The sequence below is a fragment of the Bubalus kerabau genome, chromosome 19 (genome assembly GCF_029407905.1).
Source record: "Bubalus kerabau isolate K-KA32 ecotype Philippines breed swamp buffalo chromosome 19, PCC_UOA_SB_1v2, whole genome shotgun sequence".
Classification (NCBI taxonomy): domain Eukaryota; kingdom Metazoa; phylum Chordata; class Mammalia; order Artiodactyla; family Bovidae; genus Bubalus; species Bubalus kerabau.
This window is the reverse complement of record NC_073642.1, coordinates 6,074,876-6,102,321: the sequence shown is the minus strand read 5'-3', so window position 1 is coordinate 6,102,321 and position 27,446 is coordinate 6,074,876. Positions and strand designations below refer to the sequence as shown.

Here is a 27,446-nt window from a genome sequence, read left to right as displayed (position 1 = left end):
CACTTGTATGAAGAAGCCAGAGGGGGCTTGGATCTGGTTTGAAGACCTTTGTTCTATAAAACACAGATTCAGCAAGTTCTTTAACAAGAACAAACATAAGATGACGCATTCATTCCAGCAAAAAAAAAAAAAAAAAAAAAAGAGGAAAGAAGCACTTGAAAGTTTCATTTCATTTCCAACTGTAGTGCACATAGATACTCCCTCAAATAACTTGAAAAACCTTATGAATCAGTGTTTAAGATTTTTACTCTCCAAATGTAATAAAATTCTTCAGCTAAAACAGGAGTAATGAGAACAAAATGGTTTTGCAAAGTACAATAGAAAAATATTGTCCACTGGTTTATTTTTCCAAATGAGCAATAGGCTATTTACAAATAAGCAGACCTCCAATGATGTATATTAAAACGACAAAACTATTACTGTTTGAAATCTAAATGAAAAAAAAAATTTATTAAGGCACATTTGTTCTGTGAGTCTAAAACAAACTTTCTGGTGTAATGACAGATTCATTTCACTTTTGTCCGAAAAACACATGAGCACCAGGATTTATCAAACAACACTCAATATTTAGTAAAACAGTAAGGAATGTAAAAATTGAGGATAGGGAAGAGTTTCCAAAAAGAAATCTTTGGAGATCAGTTTACTGCAAATAAAATATACTAAACACTCCTTATACACATAAATACTAATAACTAACAGAACTTGGGAAATGGTAGAGCTCTAAACAACGGATATTAAATAAATTAAAGGTATTTCAGATACAAAGGATAGAACAAAACAGTAATTAAAAAATGAGACACCCATCTCTGTCAACATAACACAGATAGGATGAAGTGAACAAAATCGGATACATTGTCCCCCAATTCTTTAATTAGGGTTAGGTTTTGTTTATTTTGTTTAACCTTGCATACATTACATTTATGGCAATAATTCTTTGCCGTTCTAAATATTAATATTTTATCTTTTAAAAAGAAGGGTCTGGAGAGGAGAAAGTGTCAGACTCTTCTTGAAATCCAATGCCAGGTCCGTCAGGCCACACTAATTGCAATAAGAACAGCCATCTATCTTACTATGCTTTCCTGCTCCCCTTGTTTTGAAAAATGAGACAAGTTTTGCGGAAACAATCACCTTTGGAAAGCTCGAGGATGACGACATAGCTACTGTCACATTTCCTTATTTGACAACTGGAACATGAAATGGCTTAAAAAAAAACTGTTGTAAAAAAGACAAAAGGTAGAATCTGTGCAAAGTTAACAGTCAAAACAAAACATTTATCAGAGTTACAGTGTTTTGTTACAATAACACTTTGCAGTAACGTTCATGTTTTCTGCCATAGGACTACAGCAAAGAGGTCTGAAAAAGAAATATTAAAAAAAAGTTTTGCTCCTCAGGTACATTTCAAGTCATAATTAAGCACATCTGCTACATAATGTTTAGCAAGAAAATGTGTTCAAAAGGCAAACATGATCACATTTTTGTTTAAAAAGCTCAATCCTCAAGGAGTCCTTTGTAAGAAAACCATGTGTAAAATATATCCCCTTGTATGGACTTCAAAAACTGATCGTACAAAAAAATTTTTGAAAAATAAATTAATTAAAAATGTCCTTTCCAGCAAAGCTGGACATTAGGCTGTCCTCACTGAGCCATTATTATTGCTGCTTTTACTATAATTTGGGTCATTTTTCTCTAGCCACATTTCAGCCAACTGATGTGTGGACCCATATGTTGACGCTTTGGACCCCAAGCACATTTTGTACTGTTTGGGATCAAGGTTGGGATCACAAAAGACAGGATGGTGGACATGGACTACTCCTACTTCTTGGCTCCTAAATGTCTTCAAACCTGCCTGGACAACCTTGTTGAAAAGGTCAACATCCTCAAGCCCCCAGCCTTGGATAGAAACATCAAAGCCGCCTACTCGGACGAGATCTCCCTTATAAATACAAGTGATGCCAAACCCATAGTTTCTCCAGAAGCCAGTTTTTTGAGTAAAGGCAAAATGGTTGTCACTGGGAACCTTCCCACTATAAACAATCTTTGGATCGTACTGGCTAAAGATGATTGGAAAATATATTTGTTGGCCCAGAACCGTATTTGCTCGACATCGCTGGAGAAATTCTGCAGTAAATACAAGGTCAACGTCACAAAAGAAGAGCAAAGATTCATTATTAAACTGGGACGATCCCACTTCTAGGGCCAGAGCTCTTGAAAATTCTCCAGACACGGGCAAAATCTGCATGTCGGCTTTAGGGTACTTAATGCGGTAGTCTCTCATGAGTTCAACTTGCTTGGCCTTGTCGGGGTTGGAGTCAGAATTGAAGAGCAGAACAACGAGCTTGACGTTCTGATTAGGAATGAGGCACGTCTTCTCAAAGTTCCCCATAAATCTCACAAACATGTCAAACCGTCCAGACAAAGGAATCAATATATTGATCTTTTTCTCTTTGGGTTCTTTGTGCTCATTCTTGGACCCAGGAAGCTGAAAGGGAACAAGCTTCTTCAGGGAATTTGAGAGAAAGGACAAGGATCCGGATTCTTGATTGATTTTGTTGGCCAATTCCTTTGCGTCCAGCTCCTCGTGCTCCACAAACTGGATCTTGCTGAAGGTCTGCTGTAAATACGCGTGCCTCCGCACAGGGACCGTCATCTTCTTCCCTTTGTGCTTTTTGTACAGAAGCAGCAAGTCCAGAATGTACTCAGCCCCATACATGGGGTTCACTCGGCGATAGCCGTACTGTATCTCCTTAAAATCAATTATGCGCCCTCTGGTCTTGGCGTTGGCATTGATCATCTCCATGACCTGCATGACAATGTCATCCAAGGCCTCGCGCTGCGCGGAGTCCATCCCTCTTCGAGGGGGCTGGCTGTCAGCGGCTGAATACAAGTATTTCCCAGTCAGAAATTCCCATTCCAGAATCTCTTCTCGTTGGCGAGGCTGGAACCTCATGAAGGAAGGAGGGATTCCCAGCTGGAGGTCTTCTTTATGAACCTCGGTGTTGCTGTATTTGCTCATCAGGACAATCTCGCGGTGCAGCTGGATGGTGCGGTGGCGAAGCTCAGCGATCTTGCGGCTGAGCATGTAGCTGTGAAGCCTGTACTGGTAGGGCGGGTTTTTGTTCGGGTGCAGAGTGATGGCGCGGTGAATTTTACTGTTATGGAGATCCCTAATGTACCCCTTCTTGTTCTGTTCATAGTTCTCATAAAAAAGCTGCTGCATCTGTGAAGAAATAAGTAAGATTTCTATTAGTAATATCTGGGTGAGTGTCCCCCCTCTTGTACTTCCTTATATATCTGCATACTCTGTATTATAAATCTTTCTAAATGAGTCAGAGCATACCTAAGATTCTAGGTAAAGCTCGAAATACAGCAGTCCAGTGATAGTAGAGTAACTGTAAACTACTTACAGAAACAAGACTACATCAATAACCAAGTTGGTCAATACAATTCTGTAGGCAAATAGAACTATGAAAAAAAGTTTTCCCATAAAGTAAAAGTATAATCTTGAGCTCACAGTGCACCAACTCAGCATACCTGGAAGAGAATGCCACCTTTAGCCCCCAACAAACCTGGGAAGGGGACTGGAGAGCCAAGGTCCCCTTCCTGAAGACTGGCACCCACAAGGAGCTGCCATCTAAACAGGAGTAAACCATTATCAGTGGGGTGAAAAGCAGAACTCCAGGAGAATGAGCTGAACACAGACAAATGCTGCTTCCAGGGAGCTGAGCAGAAAGAAAACCATCCAACCACATACAGAAAGAGGCCTGCCACTTGGCAGGGCACGCTGTAGGTAAAATCAAGGGTCAGCAAGGTCGCCAGGACCACACTCTGAGAGTCCCTTCACCATCTGTGTGTTCCTAGGCAGGCAGGAGAGGGCCTGCTCGCTAGCCACCAGCTCTCAAGCACCAGGGCAGAGCTGAAGGGCAGGCAAGGCAAGGGGGCTCATTACCCCATCCGCTCTCCCTGTCTTAGGACACTGGTTGGGCAAACAAAAGTTTGAGGTCCTTCAGCCAAAACAGGGTCTGTTGCCTCAAGCTAGATAGGGAATATACTTAATTATCCAGTACATTCACGCAACAGAATGATGACCTCTACAAGAACGAAGAATTAAAAAATTTGCAAAAAATGTTTTAGTAAAAATAAGGTTTGCAGCTGGTATCTGATAACCTAGTCTTTGTTTTATTTGTGGCTCAACTTTGCCTTTCTGAACATGTTACTAAAAACTGACTCTTGATAAGGGTACATGGATTTGGATCAAGTAGTTTATTTGCCTCTGGACAGTCATATTTTTGACTTTTTTTTTTTCCTTGAGCCACTAAAGTTGTAATAATAGAAAAATACAGATTAATATTTTTACACTGCATTTTCTTTTTCTATACAATTACCATAGGCTACCAATAAATGAAGCCAGTAAGAGCAAAAAGAAGAGAAATGCTTTCAAAGAATGGCTTAAGTGGAAAAATAAAAAGGCACACATGTAATGCTACCGGTGCTGAGTAGGGGCTGTGCGCACATCCACTGGCTCAATCCCCTGGAGCCGCGAGTCTGCTGAACGCTGACCACCTACGTCCTGTCCTTGGAAGAGCAAGCCAGCCTGGAACTCATCATTTCCGACTTCGCTCTCCAAATCATCTATAATCAACATACAAGGCAAGTGTGTACATGGAATTATCCACTGAAATAATTTCCAAATGTTACAGTTAAGTGGAACAGGTAGTCAAGCAAAAAAAAAAAAAAAAAAAAAAGAAAGAAAAGAAAAGGAAGCAGAGAGAGTGTCTCTACCGTTGGAGAGAGCACCACCCTTCTCTCTGCAGCAGGCACGCGGGGTGCTCACCCACCTGTGTGCAAGTGCCCACTCACTGTTCCTCTTAGCACAAACAGCACTTAACTCCTTAAAACACCCAACTTAGTAAGTGATCTGATTTGCTGAGAGGGCTTTCAGTAACTGATGCTTGAACTCCTCCAGCCCCGGACGGACAGGCCACAGAATGATAAATAAGAAAAGTGACAAGGTTTGGATGATGATCATAAGGACCATAAGAATTTACCTTTCTTTTAAGTTCACTCTTTAGACAGGTCACAACAAAAAAACTTTAATGGAATTCCTATGAAAGTATTTTCACCATTCATTTTCTAGCTGGGCTGATTTCTGGGGAAGAAGTACCTGGCTCCAAGGTGACAAGTGAGTGTCCTCTGAGGATTCAAAACCATGAAGAAACTGGGGAAAACCCTTTGCAGATGCTAAAGATATGAAACAAATACCTTCAATACCGTCATTTCCTTCTTCTGACCCTAACCCCTATATGCCCCAACAACTTGAGGTCATTCTTCCAGTTTTAACAAAGTCAGCCTTTACAACATCCATCAAATTAGCTACGCAAGCCACCTGATCCCAATTCCTCCTCCTGAAGACTCCACTGTGTGAGAAGAGTCATTCAAAGGTCAGCAACATCCTCATCAGAGCAAAGAACTCGGCAAAACCCAATGCTCTGAGGTCAGGGAAAAGTACAATCACCACTGTAAGCCATATGATGGAAGGTTTCCTAACGATTTTGGCAGAGAGTTTAAATATTTGTTATAATTACAAATTATTCCATTTTGTCTGCTTATAACTTTCAAAGTTTTAAAAATGAGCGCTAAGAACCACGACTGTTTTGGAAAGGTCCCTTTTACATCTTCAAGAATACAGACACAGCGAGCCATCAGCCTGGCCGTAAACACTGCTTTCCAACTCTGAAGATGCTCTGAAGCAGGCAGGCTCCTTCCTCGCCCTGCGCTGCCAATTCCGTCTGCACAGGCGTCTCAACTTTGCTCTGCTCCCTGCCTGCTGGCTGATGTCTCTGTCTCCCAATGGGTGTCCCTGCAGAATTCTGTTCTTTCCTCAATTTCTGCACAGTACGAAAACCAGTCTTCTTAAAATATAAATCAGAGGCTTAAGGCTAAAATATGAGTGGTAGAACCCACATGAGTCTCCTTCCCAAATGCTCTTAAAAGAGAATAAAGATATGCAAAAGGAATAAACTCGTAAGGACCAAGAGAATGGGGTCACAGACACAGACACAGTAGACAGGAAATGTCCCCAAATTCTTAGAAAATGGAGCATGAAGGAAGTTGAAACCAAACAGACTGCTCTGAAGAATAAGCCAATTTATTTAATCCTGAGAACCCTGGGAAAAGATACTGGTGTTGCAAAAGCTAGTGGGTGGGGGAGCTCCAGGGCTGAACACAGGGAGAGTGGAGGAGCTGGGAATATGAAGCAGGGAGAGTGGAGTTGCTGGGAATATGAAGCATGGAGAGTGGAGGAACTGGGAATAGGGAGCAGGGCGAGCCCCACGGCTCCTCCCACAGAACATCTCAGGAGCAGAGGGAGGCCATTGGTAGGAGATGCCCAACATCTTTAGAAACACGCTCCCAGTCACTCTGCCATTTAGACGATGGGTCTTTTGCCAGAATTCATGTAGGGTTGCCTGTCGATTGTTGCAACTAAACTAGCACTGTGAGTAGCAAATACTGGCGGTTTCTCTGCGATTTCTTAATGCAGAAATCATTTATAGTAGTTATTCCTGAATGTCCCTGTCTATAGGTTCTTTCTTTATTCCTCTGGGGTTACTTCATTGATAAGCATATAAGCCTTAAGTTCAATCTCTCCAAAAATGAAATGTGAACACCTGCGTAGAGGTGAGTTCAAAGCTGACAACAGCGGGAAGTGAAGTGAAAGTTGCTCAGTCGTGTCCAATTCTTTGGCACCCCATGGACTGTAGCCTGCCAGGGTCCTCTGTCCATGGAATTCTCTAGGCAAGAATACTGGAGTGGGTATCTGTTTCCTTCTGCAGGGGATCTTTCCAACCCAGGGATCGAACCCAGGTCTCCCACATTGCAGGCAGATTCTTTACTGTCTGAACTACCAGGGAGACCGCAAAGATACTAGTTTTAAAAAAAATCTTGCCTACAGAGATTCCACTTAGTTTTTCAATGCTTCAGTCTCAAGTGATAATCAACAGCAAAGACCATCAGGCAACTGAAAGAGGGTTCCAATGGGAAAGATGGAGACAAAACAAAGAAACAAAAAGCTTGGTGAAAATGCAAACAGTGAAATGACTAGAAGAAAAACTCTACAACCAAAGCAAAAACTACCAGGTATTCAAAGAGAAGCTACTGTCTCTGTGCAACAAAAATGGAATACTATAAAAAAGAACAACCAGAAAACAAGTAAGCTCTTGCAATTAAAATAAAATAGTAAAACAAAAAGAATAGAGTTCAAAGATAAAACTGAAGAATACACCAGAAAATAGAAAAACAAAAACAGAACACAGGAGAGAAACATATTCATTCTAGAAAGAGAAAGCACATGGGGAAGAAAATACCAAAAAACAGGTCTAAAATGAAAGTGTTCAGATGCCTGGATTGAATCCTAAGTGCCCAAAACAGAGTACAGACTGGGAACGCTACAGGTAAAACTAGTAGAGGAGAAAAAAGGCTGCATATAAATAATTCAGAAACTGGAGTGGCACTAAACATATACAAAACTAAAGAATACCACCTTCAAAAGTGGGAAGAGGGAAAATTATTTCTTCATATAGAAGTGTCTTCCCAACCAAACTATCCATCAAGTAAGAGGGAAGAAACAGTTTCAGGTATTCAACAACCCCAGTTTCACCCTGCATCCATTCTTTCCCAGGAAGCTACTAGAGGAAGTGCCCATCCAGAATACGGGGATAAGTCTGGAAAGATGACACAGGATCCAGGAAGCAAGGGGAAAACGCAGAAGAAAGAAAAGAGAGCCCAGACGACAGTGCCAGGAAGCCCACCCAGAACAGTACTGTGGACTGCAGGTTTGTGTCCCCCCAGATTCGTGAGTCAGGAGGGAGGCCTCTGGAAGGTGCCTGAGCTTAGACAGGCCGTGAGAGTAGGGCCTCCAGTGAGACAGGGGACCTCACTCACAAGGGGACGGAGTACCAGGAGAGGAAACAGCAGGAAGGTGGCTGTGTGCAAACCCCCTAGACAGTCCTACCGAACCCACAATGCTGACACTTGGATCCTGGACTTCCAGCCTCCAGAACTGTGAAAACTGCTGCTGTTTAAGCCACCCAGTCTACAGTATTTTTGTTCTGGCAGCTGGAACAGACTAGACAAAGAGCTCTGCAGCAGGCTGAGGGTACCAGTGCACACGGAGAACGGCACAGATAGCTCACTGCTTGCATCTCCAGAGTCCAGCTCGGTGCTTGACACACTGCAAGATATTCAACTTGAATTAATGATTAACAGTGGTCCTGAAGCATAGCAAGTATCAAGAAACTGAACGACCACAGCTGATGCAGATAGACACAATACAATATAGCTGTGCTCCACTGACCAGGATACACTCTAAAACGTAAAAATCAGCAGCGTGTCTTGAAAGAGAATACATACCACCGAAGGATATAGCTGTCATTTGGTTTTCACTCCCCAGACACCAGTATACTACTGTGAGTTTTATTCTTGGCTATCAAAACCCTGCATGAGGAGAGCAAGGCCCATCAGGAGTCCTCTGTGAAAGCAGGTCTTCACACGTGACTGATAATTCTTACAGACTCAATATGACATCATGTTTCCAAACACTTTCAGGGAAACATTTCTCAGAACGTTTCAGACGTGGTCCACGGCCATTACTTTCATAGTGACTGAAGTAGAGACCAGCTTTACCTGAAACACAGAGTTTCAGCGTGCTGAAGGAATAAATACAGAGAAGAGAAAATGATTGACCAGCAGGCTTCTGATCCCCTGGAACTGTTGCAGACTGAGAATTTCAAGCTGTAGTAAAGCTGCTGTAAGCATCTTCTGGCTAAAGTTTGGCTGAAAGAAATGTTGTATTATATTCTTTTCTTTTACTGAGAGGAAATCTGTTGCAAGACAGAACTGTGTATGCACATTTGTGTGTGCGTGTGTGTGTTTAGTGGAGGAAGCACTTATTTTGTAACAAAGAAGGTCAAGTCTATACCTAGACTAGCTAGTGCCTCCCCTCCTCAATTCACTCCAAGCGACTGACCTAGTCCACTAACACTGCTACAAGACAAATGTTTTAGACATAGAAGCCACTCACTTGGCACACAGGATGGAGTAACGTACCTGCTAGGATCCTAAGAAAAGTCTAAATAAATGCCAGTGAAATAGCTCCGTTTCTAAAAGGACAAATGCAGGTACAAGTACTTTACAGAGAAGTGGACACAGTGTAACAGGTGAGCATGGGCACCTCCGCAGAAGGGTGTTAATGGCAATATTCAGACCCTGCCTGAATCAGCTGCCCTTGGCACCTCGTGGTCATTTAGCACATCTAGCAATCTCCCTCAGCTTCTATACAAAGCCTTATACCGTGCAGAGGCAAGAAATCATTTTCTTCTCACCCTCAATGTGGCACAATGGGAGAGGAGGGAAAATTCAGATTTCAGGGAAACTTTTGAAGAGAGAAATACATACAACAATGAACTTCCAAATTAAGAACAGAAAAATAAAGCATAATTCCAAGTAAAGATGTCAGTGAGATATGAAGGCCAGGTTAGGGAAGAAGGCTCGAGAATACTCTGTGACTTGAACCTGAAAAGGAGGCGGGGGCTGGAGGGAGGTCCTGGAGAAGCAGCCTGTGCTTAGACACGGCCCTCCCACCCCACCTGCCCAGGCCTGCAGGGTGGCCCTGGCGGGGGGTCAGGGGCCCCCGCATTTACCCCTCAGCACTCCACCCCTCGTCGCCCTGTCACGGCTCACCCGAGCCCACCTCAGCACTTGGAGGTCTCATTTCTGCCATTGTAGTAGTTCAGGCTGCATTTGATTTTGGAATCTCTGGCAAAGCTCTCCTCAAGCTATCTTTGTTTTTACCTTGACTAGTTCTCTGCTGTTATTCAGGTTTTTCCTACCTTTTACTTTTCTTTGAAGGTGTCCGCTTGCATTTAAGAAGGCATGTTGTGGGTGGGATGAAATTAAACCATTTTGCTCTTAGGCACTTGAATGAGAAATAACTGCATCGTTAAGCTGACCATCTATATCACTATCCGTTGTCCGTCTTTCCCTCATACATGAGATAGCTAATTCCACTGCTTACTACAACGTTCCCCATTAAGCAGGTGAAATGCAGGTAAGATTTAATTTCTGAACTCCAGGGAATTTTCTGGATTCAACAGGAACGAAGTTTTCAGTCTCTTAGAGGAATAACCATATCATTAAGAAAACTTGGCAATTTTCTAATAATAGAAATAAAACTATCATTTCTCTTAAAGAAAATTTAGAATATAATGACTTAAAGTATAAAGGTTAAAAAAATAAGACTACATACTGACACTTACTGCTTTTATGCTACCAATAAGTTATAAGACCTCAGACAAGTCATTTGAATTTCTTGGGCCTCAAGTTTTCTCATTTATAAAATGATTGTATAGAGGTTCCTTCAAAGTGAAGAATTCTAAGCTCTTACGTGCTAACTGTAGAACCAGTCCCATAGTCATGCCCTGATGTTCTTCAACCCATCCATCCTGATATGGTTGAAGGTGTAACATCAGGATGTTACAGGATTCTACCTTTACCATATCAAACTGTATTAAAGGGTAAACACATCCCAAGGAACTGTTTCCATCTCATAAAAACAAACCTCCAATTATGCTATAAATGAAAAGAGTTAAGAACATGAGACTCATAATAGTTCATTTTAGTAACACTAGAGGTAACAAATATCCAAGCTTTTGGTAATAAAGAATATGTATTTTGCAGAGTACCAAATTTAGAGCAAGGATTTATTATTAACAAGTATTTCAATGATCTATTACTTGGCACATTCTTTGGAAAAATATTATAAAAAGCAAAGTTGAAAAGCACTGCAGAAGAAAACACAAATCAATGCATATAGGTTATCTAATAATCACAAGGAATACCTTGTTGAAAACACTCTAAAGGCTTTTCAAGATGGAGTACCACTGAAGGTTTGAAGTTAATTTCCAGTGTCCATAAAATAGCCCTTAATCTTTGATCTAAAAAGCAGCCCCATAATCTTGGATTCCAGAAAATCTCTCTCTTTTCTGGGAGATGTTTCAAGACTCTGAGTCATTCTATTGTAAATCTGAAAGGGGTTAATAAATAGCAAGGTCACTCTATTCCCAGAACTTCTAACCAGCTGGGAATAACTATCAACTACCCATGTCTAATCTTTAGTTAACAAATACTTCAATGGTCTTCATTAGCAAATGTCCTTCTTGTCCTCTGCAATGAACATCAACATTCTCATTAAGTCAAGACTCTTCCCATTAACTGTTTACATTAATGTCATCATTAAGTACATATTTCAGCCATATCAACAGATTATCACTGCTCCAGATGGACAGCTATTTCTAACTGTGATTTATGCAGTGTTTTAATTCACTGCACAGAATTTTTCTTACCCTTTTGTCCTGAGAACTGATTTAAAGAAAATATGGATTGTGTAAATGTCAGGAGACCATAACTAGTGGTAGTTTCAAAATAACTATATTCACAAGTTTTAAATACTTAAATTAACAATGTCATAAACCTGCAGGTAGGGTTTCCAGAAAGTTTATTGCCTGAAGCAGGATCTTCTGAGATGAAAGAGGAAATCTGTTGATTATCAGGTCAAGATCACTGGTACAAACTGGGCCTGTTCCCAGCTCTCAACACATATGGTTACTCTACATGTCCCTATTAGGTCTCTTCTAATTAGTTTTGTGTAGGCTTTGCCAATTTTCATCCAATTAAGTTCAAGGATTAGGTGCTTAGTGTTTTAAAGACTCTATTCAAGAAAGTAAGTTTTCCATGGGAATTAAGCTGGGTCTTTAATGGTAAAAAAAAAAAAAAAAAAAAAAAAGAACTATATGCGTGTCTTGAATGGTTAGTGTTAAATTTTGAAATCTAAAAACAACCTTTTAAAAAAGCCTGACACATTTCAAAATAATTGAGAATTAATCTTGGCAAAGTAAAGGAAAACTGTTGGTAGTAATTTAGGACTTCTACATCAGACAATAAAAGTATATGCAGAACTATCTTTAAATGACCAAAGTCTTATGCAAATACAGCACCAAATACTTGACTGAACATTTACATTAAAGGCATTGTACCATGCAGGGAAAATTCACAAGGCCATGTATAAAGAAAGGATATGCAAGCACATGCACACACAAACACACCCGGCCACATACAAAGTGTCACGCGAGTCTATGTTCCTCGGTTCTTTGTCTCGTGACAACAAAGATTTGGAGCAAGGGACATTAAAGCCCTCGGAGTGTCACAGCTCTTGGGTCTTGGACAAACCGTGCTACAGCTCTTAAGCAAATCAGTATTACAGCTCTATTTTATTTAGAAGATAGCAGGAGAGAGAGAGAGAGCATGCGCGCGTGCACGCACGCAGCAGAGAGAATCCGTGAGAAAGCGCTTTGGCTCCTTCTTTTATGTTTTTTCCTCCATCTGGGCCTGCCCTATGCAAATTGGGCTTAGCCAGGAGTGCTGTTTGTTCTGCCTGAAGTCTTCACTCTGGTCCTCGGACCTTCCTTTGACCTTCCTTGTCTTGTAGCCACCGCCACTTTGGACTCCTTTTCCCTATTCTACCTACCGAACAAAAGGATGCGTGAGCATGTGTACACACACACACACACACACACACACACACACACTCTCGCTCTCTCTGATATGCAACAGAGCCCAGCACTGAATAGCCTGACACAGGACACCAGTGAGGTGCTCCCTCTGAAACTCGGCTCACAGCAAGTACTTGTGTCCAGCCCCCACTGGCCTCTGCTGATCCATCACTCACAGAACTGGCAAGTAGGTCCAGTCAACAAGCGACACACTAGCTCTCACACTTGACCAAAAGTCTTTGTGACAAACTGAGTTAAGCTGTGGTCTAGATCACCAAAAAACAAAGCAGAACAGAAATAAAACTAAGCAAAAGGGAGTCAGGAGAGCAGGATATATAGGAATATAGCCCGGTGAGGCCAGCTTTGAAAGAGAAACTAGAAATCTGACTGTTTTGGGTAGAATCTTCTACCTTTTAAATCTCAGCAACCATTTCAAAATAGAAAAAGAAACCAGGCCAAAATAAGTCTGTGGGTCAAATATGGCCTATAAGTTCATCTCCTTCTAAGATTTTTTAAAAGTCTATTTCTGATTTGTTATGGAATCTCATTCTGTCTAAAGATATTTTGTACCATTAGTATTTTATTTTAAAATGTTTTATTTATTTTAAAGCTGAATTTGTTACAGTATCACTTTTGGACACAAGATACCTGGAGTCTTAGCTCTCTGAAGAGGGATCGAACCTGCACCTGCTGTGTTGGAAGGCAAAGTCTTATTAACCACTGGACTGCCAGGTAAGTCCCTGTACCATTTAACTTTCCACGTTATCAAGCAGTATCTCTCCAACGCCCACTCCCTAAAGATTCAAGTGGCCTTTAAATTATGAAGGACTATGAATGACGAGAGCTGCAGTCATGAGATAAGGCCATCAGGTGAAGGCAGCAAGCAAACTGGGGGAGGGGGCAGTGGGGAAAGCACAGATCAATTACCCTGCATTTATGAGACCCTGAATGTCTCATAAAGCACAGCAACCACTTTAGAACCAATGGTGTACAGATCTGTTTCACACATTAAAGTCAGTATTTTAGCCAAGTACACAGCACTGAGGAATATGCACTTGAATTAGTGGATCCAGAGTGGGCTTGGGATGCTCAGGTTTAATGAACTCTGTGGGGTTAAAACAGAGTTTAAGTCTGTGTTAAGACTCAGACTGTGTTAAGTCTGAGAAGGGATTCTCAATACACAACTATCACACAAACTCTTGAATTCTTAAAGTTTTCTTTCACAAAAGATTATAAGAAAAACTTTGTTGGAAGACATTTTGGCCATTTCTTATAAAACTAAATGTATTCTTACTGTATGATCTAGCAATTGCACTTCTTGGTATTTATCAAACTGAACTGAAAACTTGTATCCACAAAAAAACCTGCACATGAATGATCATAACTGCCAAATCCTGCAATCAGCCAAGATGTCCTTCAGAGTGTGTTAGGTGCTCAGTTGTGTCCGACTCTTTGCGACCCCATGGACTGTAGCCCTCCAGGCTCCTCTGTCCACAGAATTCTCCAGGCAAGAATACTGGAAAGTGAAAGGGAAAGTCGCTGTGTCCGACTCTTTGCGACCCCATGGACTACACAGTCCATGGAATTCTCAGGCCAGAATACCGGAGTGGGTAGTCTTTTCTTTCTCCAGGGGATCTTCCCAACCCAGGGACCAAACCCAGGTCTCCCACATGGCAGGTGGATTCTTTACCACCTGGGCCACAAGGGAAGCCCAAGAATACTGGAGTGGGTTGCTATTCTCTTCTCCAGTGTCCTTCAGTAGGTGAATGGATAAACTGTGATGCATCCAGAAAATGGAATACTATTCAGAACTAAAAAGAAATGGTTATAAAGCCATGAAAAAACATGGAAGAACTGTAACTGTACATTATTAAGTGACCGAAGCCAACCTGAAAAAGCTACATACTATTGTAATATCAACTGTATCACATTCTGGAAAAGGCAAAACTAGGAGCAATAAAAAGACCAGTGTTGTTAGCGGGTAGGAGAGGGATGACCAGGTGAGGCACAGGGGATTTCCAGGGTGGGGAAACGAATCTGCATGGTACTACAACGGGGGCCACGTGGCATCACGCACTTGTCAGAACCCAGAGTGTTCAATACCAAGACGGAACCTAAGGTGGACTATGGACTCTGGATAATTACGATGCAGGTTCATAGATTATAATAAATGTACCACTTTGTGAGGGATGCTGATAATAGGGGTGGCTTTGTGCGGTGGGGTGGGAGGGCTGGGGTATATGGAACTTGGTACATTTTGCTTTGAAACTAAAACTACAAAAAATGGAGCTTATTACTTAAAACAAACAAACAAAAAATACAGGCCACCCACTAGGGAAAGAAGTCCTCAAAATATTTATGTTAATTAAGACAAATTCTAGGGGAAAACAGTAAATCTTTTTTCTCTGTATTGTTATTTATGATCAATTCTTTCATCCCTTCCTTTGTTCATCCATCCACTCACTGCTCTAGACAAAACAAACCATTTAGATAAATATATAAAATACTTTAAATTTCAGATCCTTTGTGGAGAGAGGTAGGTGAAAATAAAAATGCAAGTGATTGATTAACTATCACAATGGATATAATCTTTTGTCCTTTAAGACAGTAATCCAAACTAAAAAGCCTTATAGAAAGAGAAGAAATAGTTTGAGCATCTGACCATCTACTACGAGACATCATGCTTCTCTACCTTTGATTCTCTCCACAAATGCACACATTCTTCACAACTTTAAACCCTTTGAGGGAAAACCTAGTTTTATTCATAAGCCATTGCCCCATCAGTACTTCCTGAATAAATGAACATCATTTCTCACATCACACAAATGAGGACAGAAAGATGAATCACTTAATAGTAAGTGGCTTCAGACAATATTTAAACATAATAAGTAAAAAGCAGCACCAGTTTAGAAATCATTGGAAGGACTGATGCTGAAGCTGAAGCTCCAATACTCTGGCCACCTGATGTGAAGAACTGACTCACTGGAAAAGACCCTGATGCTGGGAAAGACTGAAGGTGGGAGAAGGGGATGGCCGAGGATGAGATGGTTGGATGGCATCACTGACTCGATGGATGTGAGTTTGAGCAAGCTTCGGGAGTTGCTGATGGACAGGGAGGTGGGGTCGCAAAGAGTCGGACGCAACTGAGCAACTGAACTGAACTGATCACCTCATACCAGTTAGATAAATGCTGGAGATGATGCAGAGAAAAGGGAATCGTCCTATAACCATTAGTGGGAATGTAAACCGGTGCAGCCGCTGTGGAGAATAACATGGGGGTTCCTCAGAAAACTAAAAGTAGAACCACCAAATGAATCAGCAATCCCGCTCCTTGCCATATATCCAAAGAAAACTCTAATTGAAAATGATACATGTGCCTCAAGTTCATGGCAGCACTGTTTACAATAGCCAAGACATGTAAGCAACCCAAATGTCTATGAACAGATGAGTGGATAAAGAAGATGTCATAGGCACACACATACACACAATGGAATATGACTCAACTGCCAAAACTAGAGACTATCATACTAAGTAAAGTCAGAGAAAGACAAATATCATATGATATCACTTACATGTGAAATCTAAGGTATGATACAAATGAGCTCATTTACAAAACAGAAACAGCCTCCCAGAAAACAAACCTATGGGTATAAAGGGGAAAGTGCGGCAAGGGTGGGGGTGGCATAAATTAGGAGTTTGAGATTGGTAGATACAAAGTATTATATAAAAAATACACAACAAAGTACCTACTGTACAGTGCAGGAAACTATTCAGTATCATGTAATAACCTATACTGTAAAAGATGAAAAAGAAAATATATATACACACATACACACATACTATGTATATAAACACACAACTGAATCACTCCACTCTATACCAAAAACTAAGACTACATTGTGAAATCAACTATATTTTAATAAAATAAATTCCAAGACAACCTACCTCCCTCATACAACCATTCAACGGAACTGTTATTAGAAGTTACCCTTGAGAACACAGGTCTTTTCCTCCAAAGGGTTCTTCAAGGGTACTGGACTTTGTAACAAAGGCTTCTCACCTCGAACCCAGAAAGGCAGGTAGGCATTAGTAAGCAGCACCTCTGGGAGGGTCTGTGCAGCACTCAGCACGGGCTCACGTGTGAGGCCGTGGGGGTCCTGCTGCCCCGCGCATCTCACACATGGGTGGGGGATGTCGGGGGTGTGTGCAGACCATCAGCAGCTACCCGGGGCCCCCGGGGGTGGGGTGGGCCCTGCTCTTGGGGCGTTCACCCTCCAGGGCCAGAACATGCAGTGTAGGAAGACCAGCTGACACAGGAGGCTGAGGACCAGAAGGTGGGAGACTGGACAGAGGGGAGCTCTGCAGACTCAGGAAGGGAAGGCGCTCAGGCAGGGGCTGTCAGAGCCAAGCCCGGTCAGAAGCAACTGGGAAGGGAAGTGCTGCAGAGGGCGCAGCAGGTCAGACGTCCACTCCACGCTCATCCACCCTGCCAGAAGCAGACCGTGGCTGGCTCCCCTGAGCTCCGTGGCCCAAGGGGCCCTTTTTCTTCCAGCCCACAGGTGCTACTACAGTCCCTCCAGGCCGGCTCACAGCAAGGCATGTTCATGTGGCTGTGGGGCCAATGATAAGTTAGTTACATAACAGAGTGTGTGTGTGTGTGTGTGTGTGTACCTCTGTGAACAGAAGGCGGGGAGGGGAGGGAGATGGACAGAATTTTAACAGCATAATCTTATCAAAGGTTTAAAAGAAGGAAATGACTACCCCGAACTTCCTGAATAAGTGTGTGTCTGTACACAAATGGGGTTTGCCAGGTGGCACTAGTGGTAAAGAGTCTGCCTGCAATGCAGGAGACCTGGGTTCGATCCCAGAGTCATGAAGATCCCCTGGAGGAGGGAATGGTAACTCACTCCAGTACCTTTGCCTGGAGAATCCCATGGACAGAGAGGAGCCTGGAAGGCTACAGGCCATGGAGTCACAAAGAGTCAGACTAAAGGGACTTAACATATACATATACATACACACACACACAGTGGGACCAAAATTTGTCAGACAGTATAAGAGCAAAGACAAGAATGAATAAGCCCCTTTTTGATGTGAGCACAACACAAACATCCTGGCACCAAGGAAGAGGGGGCGGTGCCAGCAGCAATGCCCCGCCCTGCGGGAATGGGACTGATGCTGTCTCCGCCACACGTGTGATGCCTCTCACCAGGGAGCTGCTGGGGGCACAGAGTCTCAGCACCGGGGGGGTACTGAGTGTCAGCAGGGAGCAGCCGGGGGCACTGAGTGCCAGCACCAGGGAACAGCTGGGGGCACTGAGTCTCAGCACAGGGAGGGGAGTGCACTGAGTCTCAGCACCAGGGGCACTGAGTCTCAGCAGGGAGCAGCTAAGGGCACTGAGTGTCAGCACCAGAGGCACTGAATCTCAGCAGGGAGCAGCCGGGGGCACTGAGTCTCAGCACCGGGGGGAACTGAGTCTCAGCACCAGTGGGCACTGAGTGTCAGCAGGGAGCAGCTGAGGGCACTGAGTCTCAGCACCGGGGGCACTGAGTGTCAGTGGGGAGCAGCTGGGGGCACTGAGTCTCAGCACTTGGGGCACTGAGTCTCAGTACCGGGGGTACTAAGTCTCAGCAGGGAGCAGCCGAGGGCACTAAGTGTCAGCACCGGGGGCACCGAGTGTCAGCGGGGAGCAGCTGGGGGCACTGAGTCTCAGCACCGGGGGCATGCCGGGAGAGGGGGGCCTCTTGCACTTGGCACAGATCCCCATACCTCCCTCTCCACCCACTTCCTTCCTTCTTGAAGCTGCTTAGAGGCAGCCATAGCCGCCAGCCCTTGCCCAGCACCAGAACCAGAACCAAGTAGGATCCAAGTGCCAGCCCAGTTGTCTTTAAAGCAGAAGTGGCTCAAAAGTACTAAGCAACTTTCCCTCAGTGCCCTCTGGATGGAGTGACTGAGTCTTGGACAGCAAAGCCATTATAAGCAAAAGGAGTTAAGGAATTTCTAAGTCAGAAAACTGAAAAGAAAACTGGCTGTAAAACAAGAAAGGGTAACTTTTATTTTATCACTAACGTTTATTTACATACGGGCCTGGGGTACTCTAAATTGAAAGGAAACAGAATGATGAGAAAGTTCATTCCTGGTAAAGTTATCTCCACTAATTAAGAGTTTCAGTTCAATTCAGTCACTCAGTCGTGTCCGACTCTTTGCAACCCCATGAATTGCAGCATGCCAGGCCTCCCTGTCCATCACCAACTCCTGGAGTTCACTCAAACTTATGTCCATCGAGTCGGTGATGCCATTCAGCCATCTCATCCTCTGTCGACCCCTTCTCCTCCTGCCCCCAATCCCTCCCAGCATCAGGGTCTTTTCCAATGAGCCAACTCTTCGCATGAGGTGGCCAAAGTACTGGAGTTTCAGCTTTAGCTTCATCATTCCTTCCAAAGAAATCCCAGGACTGATCTCCTTCAGAATGGACTGGTTGGACCTGCTTGCAGTCCAAGGGACTCTCAAGAGTTTTCTCCAACACCACAGTTCAAAAGCATCAATTCTTCGGCGCTCAGCTTTCTTCACAGTCCAACTCACATCCATACATGACCACCGGAAAAACCATTGACTAGACGGACCTTTGTTGGCAAAGTAATGTCTCTGCTTTTGAATATGCTATCTAGGTTGGTCATAACTTTCCTTTCAAGGAGTAAGCGTGTTTTAATTTCATGGCTGCAATCACCATCTGCAGTGATTTTGGAGCCCCCCAAAATAAAGTCTGACACTGTTTCCACTGTTTCCCCATCTATTTCCCATGAAGTGATGGGACCAGATGCCATGATCTTTGTTTTCTGAATGTTGAGCTTTAAGCCAACTTTTTCACTCTCCTCTTTCACTTTCATCAAGAGGCTTTTTAGTTCCTCTTCACTTTCTGCCATAAGGGTGGTATCATCTGCATATCTGAGGTTATTGATATTTCTCCTGGCAATCTTGACTCCAGCTTGTGCTTCCTCCAGCCCAGCGTTTCTCATGATGTACTCTGCATAGAAGTTAAATAAGCAGGGTGACAATATACAACCTTGACATACTCCTTTTCCTATTTGGAACCAGTCTGTTGTTTCATGTCCAGTTCTAACTCTTGCTTTCTGACCTGCATATAGGTTTCTCAAGAGGCAGGTCAGGTGGTCTGGTATTCCCATCTCTTTCAGAATTTCCCACAGTTTATTGTGATCCACACAGTCAAAGGCTTTGGCATAGTCAATAAACCAGAAATAGATGTTTTTCTGGAACTCTCTTGCTTTTTCCATGATCCAGCAGATGTTGGCAATTTGATCTCTGGTTCCTCTGCCTTTTCTAAAACCAGGTTGAACATCAGGAAGTTCACGGTTCACGTATTGCTGAAGCCTGGCTTGGACAATTTTGAGCATTACTTTACTAGCAGGTGAGATGAGTGCAATTGTGCGGTAGTTGGAGCATTCTTTGGCATTGTCTTTCTTTGGGACTGGAATGAAAACTGACCTTTTCCAGTCCTGTGGCCACCGCTGAGGTTTCCAAATTTGGTGGCATATTGAGTGCAGCACTTTCACAGCATCATCTTTCAGGATTTGGAATAGCTCAACTGGAACTCCATCACCTCCACTAGCTTTGTTCGTAGTGATGCTTTCTAAGGCCCACTTGACTTCACATTCCAGGATGTCTGGCTCTAGGTCAGTGATCACACCATTGTGATTATCTGGGTTGTAAACTCTTTTTTGTACAGTTCTTCTGGGTATTCTTGCCATCTCTTCTTAATATCTTCTGCTTCTGTTAGGTCCATACCATTTCTGTCCTTTATTGAGCCCATCTTTGCATGAAATGTTTCCTTGGTAGGTCTAATTTTCTTGAAGAGATCTCTAGTCTTTCCCATTCTGTTGTTTTCCTCTATTTCTTTGCACTGGTCGCTGAGGAAGGCTTTCTTATCTCTTCTTGCTATTCTTTGGAACTCTGCATTCAGATGCTTACATCTTTCCTTTTCTCCTTTGCTTTTCGCTTTTCTTCTTTTCACTGCTATTTGTAAGGCCTCCTCAGACAGCCATTTTACTTTTTTGCATTTCTTTTCCATGGGGATGGTCTTGATCCCTGTCTCCTGTACAATGTCATGAACCTCAGTCCATAGTTCTTCAGGCACTCTGTCTGTAAGATCTAATCCCTTAAATCCATTTCTCACTTCCACTGTAGAATCATAAGGGATTTGATTTAGGTCATACCTGAATGGTCTAGTGGTTTTCCCTACTTTCTTCAATTTAAGTCTGAATTTGGCAATAAGTTCATGATCTGAGCCACAGTCAGCTCCTGGTCTTGTTTTTGCTGACTGTATAGAGCTTCTCCATCTTTGGTTGCAAAGAATATAATCAATCTGATTTCGGTGTTGACCATCTGCTGATGTCCACGTGTAGAGTCTTCTCTTGTGTTGTTGGAAGAGGGTGTTTGCTATGACCAGTGCGCTTCCTTGGCAAAACTCTATTAGCCTTTGCCCTGCTTCATTCTGTACCTCAAGGGCAAATTTGCCTGTTACTCCAGGGTTTCTTGACTTCCTACTTTTGTATTCCAGTCCCCTATAATGAAAAGGACATCTTTTTTGGGTGTTAGTTCTAAAAGGTCTTGTAGGTCTTCATAGAACCGTTCAACTTCAGCTTCTTCAGTGTTACTGGTTGGGGCATAGGCTTGGATTACCGTGATTTTGAATGGTTTGCCTTGGAAACGAAGAGAAATCATTCTGTCGTTTTTGAGATTGCATCCAAGTACTGCATTTTGGACTCTTTGTTTACCCTCCTGTTTCTTAGCCTGTTCACATATCAACACATTTCACATGGTGGATCTCTGAGATACAGTTAAGCAGGCTAGGTAACATTTCAAAATAATATATTTTAATGAATGCATTTTAAATGATAACTTCTAAATTAATTTTCCTCTGAGTTCTGTGGCCAATACAACTCTCGAGCTATCAATCTTGCCCTTATGGCCCTCCCTTGCTTCCTACCTAATATTCTGCACCTTTACATACTGGGTTGGCCAAAAAGTTCAGGTTTTCCATAATGCTTTATGAAAAACCCAAAGTTTTTAGCCAACCTAATATAACTAATAATCAAGTACTAGAAAGAGAATGGGCTTCCCTGGTTGCTAAGCTGGTCAAGAATCTGCCTCCAGATCGCCCGGAGAAGGCACAGGCTACCCACTCCAGTACTCTTGCCTGGAGAATCCTCATGGACAGAGCCTGGTGGGCTACAGTCCTCGAGGTCACCAAGAGTCAGATGGGACTAAGTGACTAAGCACAGCACAGAAAGAAAATGGGATAACTGCTTCTAAACACCAAATGAAGTGGTATTTAATCACACAAACCCACTGTGGCCTAGCCTAGCAAAGCAATAATGCTCTTCTTTTGTACTTCACTCAAAACTCTTTCTCCGGGATTTAATTTGGAGTTGGGTACAGAGGCCAGATTAGGCTTCAGTAACAAAACCAAATTATAATTGGTAAATTAGGTAGTGTGTATATACTTATTTTATAAACACACCACACATGAGTAATAATTCTACTTTTGACCATCTTATTTTCTTGAAACAGTGTTGTTTCTTGAAACAACAGTGACTGCTAAATAAAATCAAGCTATCAGGACTTTACACAAAGAAAAAGGGTCACTAAAATTATAAGCCATGAGGAAAGCAAAAATTTCATAGAAGCAAGAAAGCTGAAAGGTTAAAAGTAAAGGAATAAGTCATACATCAACCAAAGGCTAGAAGTACAAACTTCTTTCATTAAAAAAAAGTTTGGTGGGGGAAGAGTATCAACTGAATAGAATTTCATAAAGATTTAGAATCGAATTCAAGTTACATATTATGTTGACCCAAGTTCAGTTCAGTTGCTCAATCGTGTCCGACTCTTTGCGACCCCATGGACTGTAGCACACCAGGCCTCCCTGTCCATTAGCAACTCCCAGAGCTTGCTCAAACTCATGTTCATTGAGTCAGTGATGTGATCCAACCATCTCATCCTGTTGTCCCCTTCTCCTCCTGTCTTCAATCTTCCCCAGCATCAGGGTGTTTTCTAATGAGTCAGTTCTTTGTATCAGGTGGTCAGAGTATTGGAGCTTCAGCTTCAGCATCAGTCCTTCCAATGATTTCTAAGCTGGTGCTGCTTTTTCCTTGTTATGTTTAAATATTGTCTGGAGCCACTTACTGTTAAGTGATTAATCTTTCTGTCCTCATTTGTGTGATGTGAGAAATGATGTTCATTTATTCAGCAAGTGCTGATGGGGCAATGGCTTATGAATAAAAACAGGTTTTCCCTCAAAGGGTTTAAAGTTGTGAAGTAATCCACCATGAACTACAGACACATTCCTAGAATACAAAGGAGCAACATATATTTAGTTTTAATTACTTTAGTCTTTGTTGTACATTACTTTCAAGTACAATAAATGTAAGGGTTTTCCCGTGGTGCCATTGGTGAAGAGTCTGCCTGCCAATGCAGGAGATTTAAGAGATGCAGGTTCAATGCCTGGTTCAGGAAGATGCCCTGGAGGAGGGCACGGCAATCCACTCCACTATTCTTGCCTGGAGAACCCCATGGACAGAGGGGCCTGGCGGGCTACAGTCCACAGGGGCACCAAGAGTCAAACAGGACTAAAGCAACTTAGCATGCATGCAAGCAAGCACAACGCAAATACTTAAGAATCACAGATTTTGCTTTATTTCTTCCCAAAGAAGGTGGTGCTATGTGAACTCAGTCGTGTCCACTCTTTGCGACCCCATGGACGGCAGCCCACCAGGCTCCTCTGTTCAAGGGATTCTCCAGGCAAGAATACTGGAGTGGGTTGCCATTTCTTCCTCCAAAAAAAAGGTGGTATTAATCTATTTTCCCTCAAATTATTGGTAAATTTGACTGCAAACCTGACAATCACAAATTGGCACCTGTCATCTACAACAATTAGATCATGCTGCTGCAACTGCTGATCCTCAATCCCTGCTGAAAGGAGTTCAGGGTGGAGGGCAGAAATGAGGCGCTCTGTGCTGAGGGAGAGGGGGCGGGGGCTGGAAAGCAGACCCTTAGATAGTCAGATAGTTTGATTTTATGAGCCCAAGTCTTGTATCTTCCCATAACTAGAAAAGCACTAAAATCCTTCATAGTGACGACTGTTCCTCATGACCAGCAAAGCTCCATGAGACTAGTGGAAACCTTCTGGAAAGATACGTGCTTGACTGTATGTATTCCCCCTTCACCAGAATCACATATATACTGACCGTTCCCCTCTGCCTCTTCAGAGCGGTCTCAGAGCTATCTGAGGTGCTGACTCCTGAGCTGCAGTCCTCATTTTGCCCCAAATAAAGCTTAACTCACAACCCTTACATTGTGCATCTTTTTTCAGTTAACAAACCCATTATATTTTCTTTAAGCTCTGATAATAGTAATAAAGCATTTCCATGCTCCCCAAACGGAAGTTTAATCACAAATGCATTCCCAGTCTCAGTGTTAAGAGTAGGGGTAAAGTTAAAAGACACATAGCAGATACCCCAAGGGAAACTCCCAGCTGGACTGATTTGCTAGTTTCACACTGTAACTTGAGAATATTCCTAAGTCCTTACATTACATCCTACTATTACAGCCACTATGTTTTTCCATGAGAGGAAAACTCAGGGGCAGTATCTAAGGGCACCCTAAATTATGGCACTTATATAAAGTTAATTAATTAATACCAAAAAACCATACTACATATAATAAAACCGAAACCACGAATGAAAGGAAGCCCCCCATAGAACTGAGCTTCTCTGCAAGCTTATCATTAACCTTTCTATCTGAACCAGTATTTCCTTTCAAGTCCCTTTTCTGTTCCCCTCAGGACTGAGGCTATCAAAGTAAACAGGATAATACTGAAACCCAGCGGAACCCTGCCAAGCCCGCCCTGGTACAAAGCCCCCTCCACTTCCCGTTTCTTGTTTGTAGGAAAAAGTCTTTAGTCTCCTAAGGCCTTCCCTGAGTTAACAGAAAGCAGACTCAATTAGTAACTAATTAGGAAAGTGAGAGACTGCAGAACAAAGGAAGAGCAGTCAAGCAAGAAAAGTCATGAGAGCTCAACAATCTCATGCAAATCTTCGAGTTGTTCTACAGAAACTAAGACTCCCACCCAGGTGGAGGATGGTGACAACAAATGCAGACCCCAGACTGCTTGGAACCAGAAGGTTCATGCATGATTAAGATTCCCAAAACGCCACGCTGCTACCTCACCGCCAACCTGTCAGAAGAAATCCTTGCCCTGCACCCCTCACCCCAAATGTTGCCTCTAAAAGCCCCTCCCTGAAAGCCATCAGGAAGTTCAGGTCTACTGAGTATGAGCTGCCTGTTCTCCATGCTTTGTGCTTCTTTGTTTGTGTTTAGTGGTTACGACCCCATGGGCAGCAGCCCGCCAGGCTCCTCTGTCCATGGGGATTCTCCAGGCAAGAACACAGGAGTAGGTTGCCATGCCCTCCTCCACGGGGTCTTCCTAACCCAGGGATCGAACCCAGGTCTCCCACATTGCTGGCGGATTCTTTACTTCCTGAGCCACCAGGGAAGCCCTGCAAATGGCACCCTGCAAATAAATGCTGCACTTTTCTTCAACACAACCTGGTGTCAGCAGACTGACTGGCTTTGCTGCTCATGGACTCAAGCTTGTTCAAGTAGTTCAGTTCAGTCCCTCAATTGAGTCTGACTCTTTGTGACCCCATGGACTGCAGCATGCCAGGCCTCACCATCCATCACCAACTCCCAGAGCTCACTAAAACTCATGTCCATTGAGTCGGTGATGCCATCCAACCATCTCATCCTCTGTCGTCCCCTTCTCCTCCTGCCTTCAATCTTTCCCAGCATCAAGATCTTTTCTAATGAGTCAGTTCTTCTCATCAGGTGGCCAAAATATTGGAGTTTCAGCTTCAACATCAGTCCTTCCAACGAATATTCAGAGTTGATATCCTTTAGGATGGACTGGTTGGATCTTGTAACAGAACTACAATGTATTGATGACCAGTTCCTAACAGTCAATGATTCTTGCCAATGGAAATGCTTGATAGAAACCTATTTCCCATTCAGATCTCATATTAGCTTTTTAACCTAAAAGTCAATTAAATGGGACTGTGCAACTGTAACATCTGACCCTGGTACATTGCCATGATTTCCAAATGTTTCCCTGCCGGCTGGTATCTTTCCAAGCCTGACTGTCTCCCTAGGCCCTGGTCTCCTGTGCATGTACCCAGAGCACCACAACCGTGCAGCTGAGGACGAGGCCACCAGACAACACGGAGAAATGAAACTACATACAGACCCGTTCAGGTCCCTAAATGACTGTGAGGAGCCGAGTCCCTTCCTTCCTGGAATACACGCCTACCCAGAAAGAAATTAACGTCCATCTCCACTGCATTTCTCAGCTGGCTGTGATGGTGTTCAGCCCTCTTCTAAGTCATATGTAACTCTGTAGGATGACATCTCTCAAAAATTATGTAGCAACTATTTTCTGAGCAGGATTTTACATAGTTCGTGTGATCTCATGCCAGTCCTGGGGATCATTCCCATTTAACAGAAGAAGACAAAGAGCTTCAGGAAACCAGCTGAGCCGACAAGGAGACCAGCGAGTAATGGCAGAGCTGACGTCTGAACGCCCGTGTCTTAACTGGAGCAGAGACCAGCACGTTCATGGCAAGTTCTGCTTCTCACGCTCGTTTGCCTAACTATTGTCTATGGCTGCTTTTGTTGGGACAGACACCTTACGGCCCACAAAGCCTAGAGTATTTACTGTCTGGCCCTTGACAGGAAAAGTCCACTGACCCCTGATCTGGAGCCGCATGCTGTCACAGTGCCTCTGCTCACCAGGGCCAAGCCAGGCACTCAGAGACTGTGCCTGGTGCGGTGCCCTCCCCAGGGCTCACCTCCCTGTCCGCAGCCCTGTGTCCCTGCCCCCAAACCCACCACTCTTGACCAGGGCCGGGCTGCGTCTCCCTCACACAAGGCGCTCCATTACACCCATGGAAGTCACATCTCTGGCATCTGACCTTCTTGACGCTATCTATACAGCTCTTAAAAAAAAGCAATTTCAAAATTAAAAACTTTATGTAAGTTGCTTAAAATAAATACTTGATTCAAGGGAAATTAAAAGTCTGCAAACAGTAACACCAGAAGCAGAAACTCAATGCATCAAATTCTGCATACTTTATACTTTGTGGTATATATTCATTTGCTTTGGTTTTGTCCATAAAGGCCGTTTCAAGACACAAAACCATGACATAATACTCCCTGAAATAGAACCCTCGAAGACCACGAACAGCAGACTTCTGCTCATTTTATCCCTGTTTCTAACCAGCATTGGAGTTGCAGGAGCAACTGGATATGAATGAGTCACAAAAGCTCCCAGAAGCATCAGTCTGAATAAGGTATGAGAAAAAGTGACTTCATCTACACAATTCATTTCACAACAAATGGAAATATTTGTTTTTCACAACAAATATTTTTTGAACACCTACTATGTATCAGGCAGAGGTGTACAGTCACCCAGTACTCTAAAGCATGATGTAAATATTCAAGTACTTGTCATCTACGTGACAATACAGATTAAGACAAAACACAATCACCATCTGCAGTCATTTAATGAGCCGATTTACTTCTAGATTTTAAAATTTTCATTCTTATGTGTTTCAAGGTTAAAAAAAAGAAGTTTTGACTCCTCCTGCCACAAACTGCCAGCTGTGAAGAAAATTATGAAGGTCTGATCTATGTGACTGGTACATGTGCTGTGAAGATGAGGCTGAGATCCCAGAGCCTGTTTAGCTCCTCACAAGCTATGTGTTCTCAAACAAGTCT

General features: G+C 43.0%; 1 protein-coding gene across 5 annotated transcripts in view; it reads right to left on the bottom strand.

Annotated features, from left to right (window-relative positions):
• Window positions 1-228: 228 nt before the first annotated feature.
• The window catches only part of CHSY1 (chondroitin sulfate synthase 1), an 89,549-nt gene continuing 62,331 nt past the window's right edge, over window positions 229-27,446 (bottom strand). For all 5 annotated transcript variants that reach the window (XM_055556880.1, XM_055556881.1, XM_055556882.1 and 2 more), the window contains one exon: window positions 229-3,217. In XM_055556880.1, coding sequence (XP_055412855.1) covers window positions 1,625-3,217 — 1,593 coding nt within the window. In that variant the 3' untranslated portion in view covers window positions 229-1,624. The remainder of the gene's footprint in view (window positions 3,218-27,446) is intronic.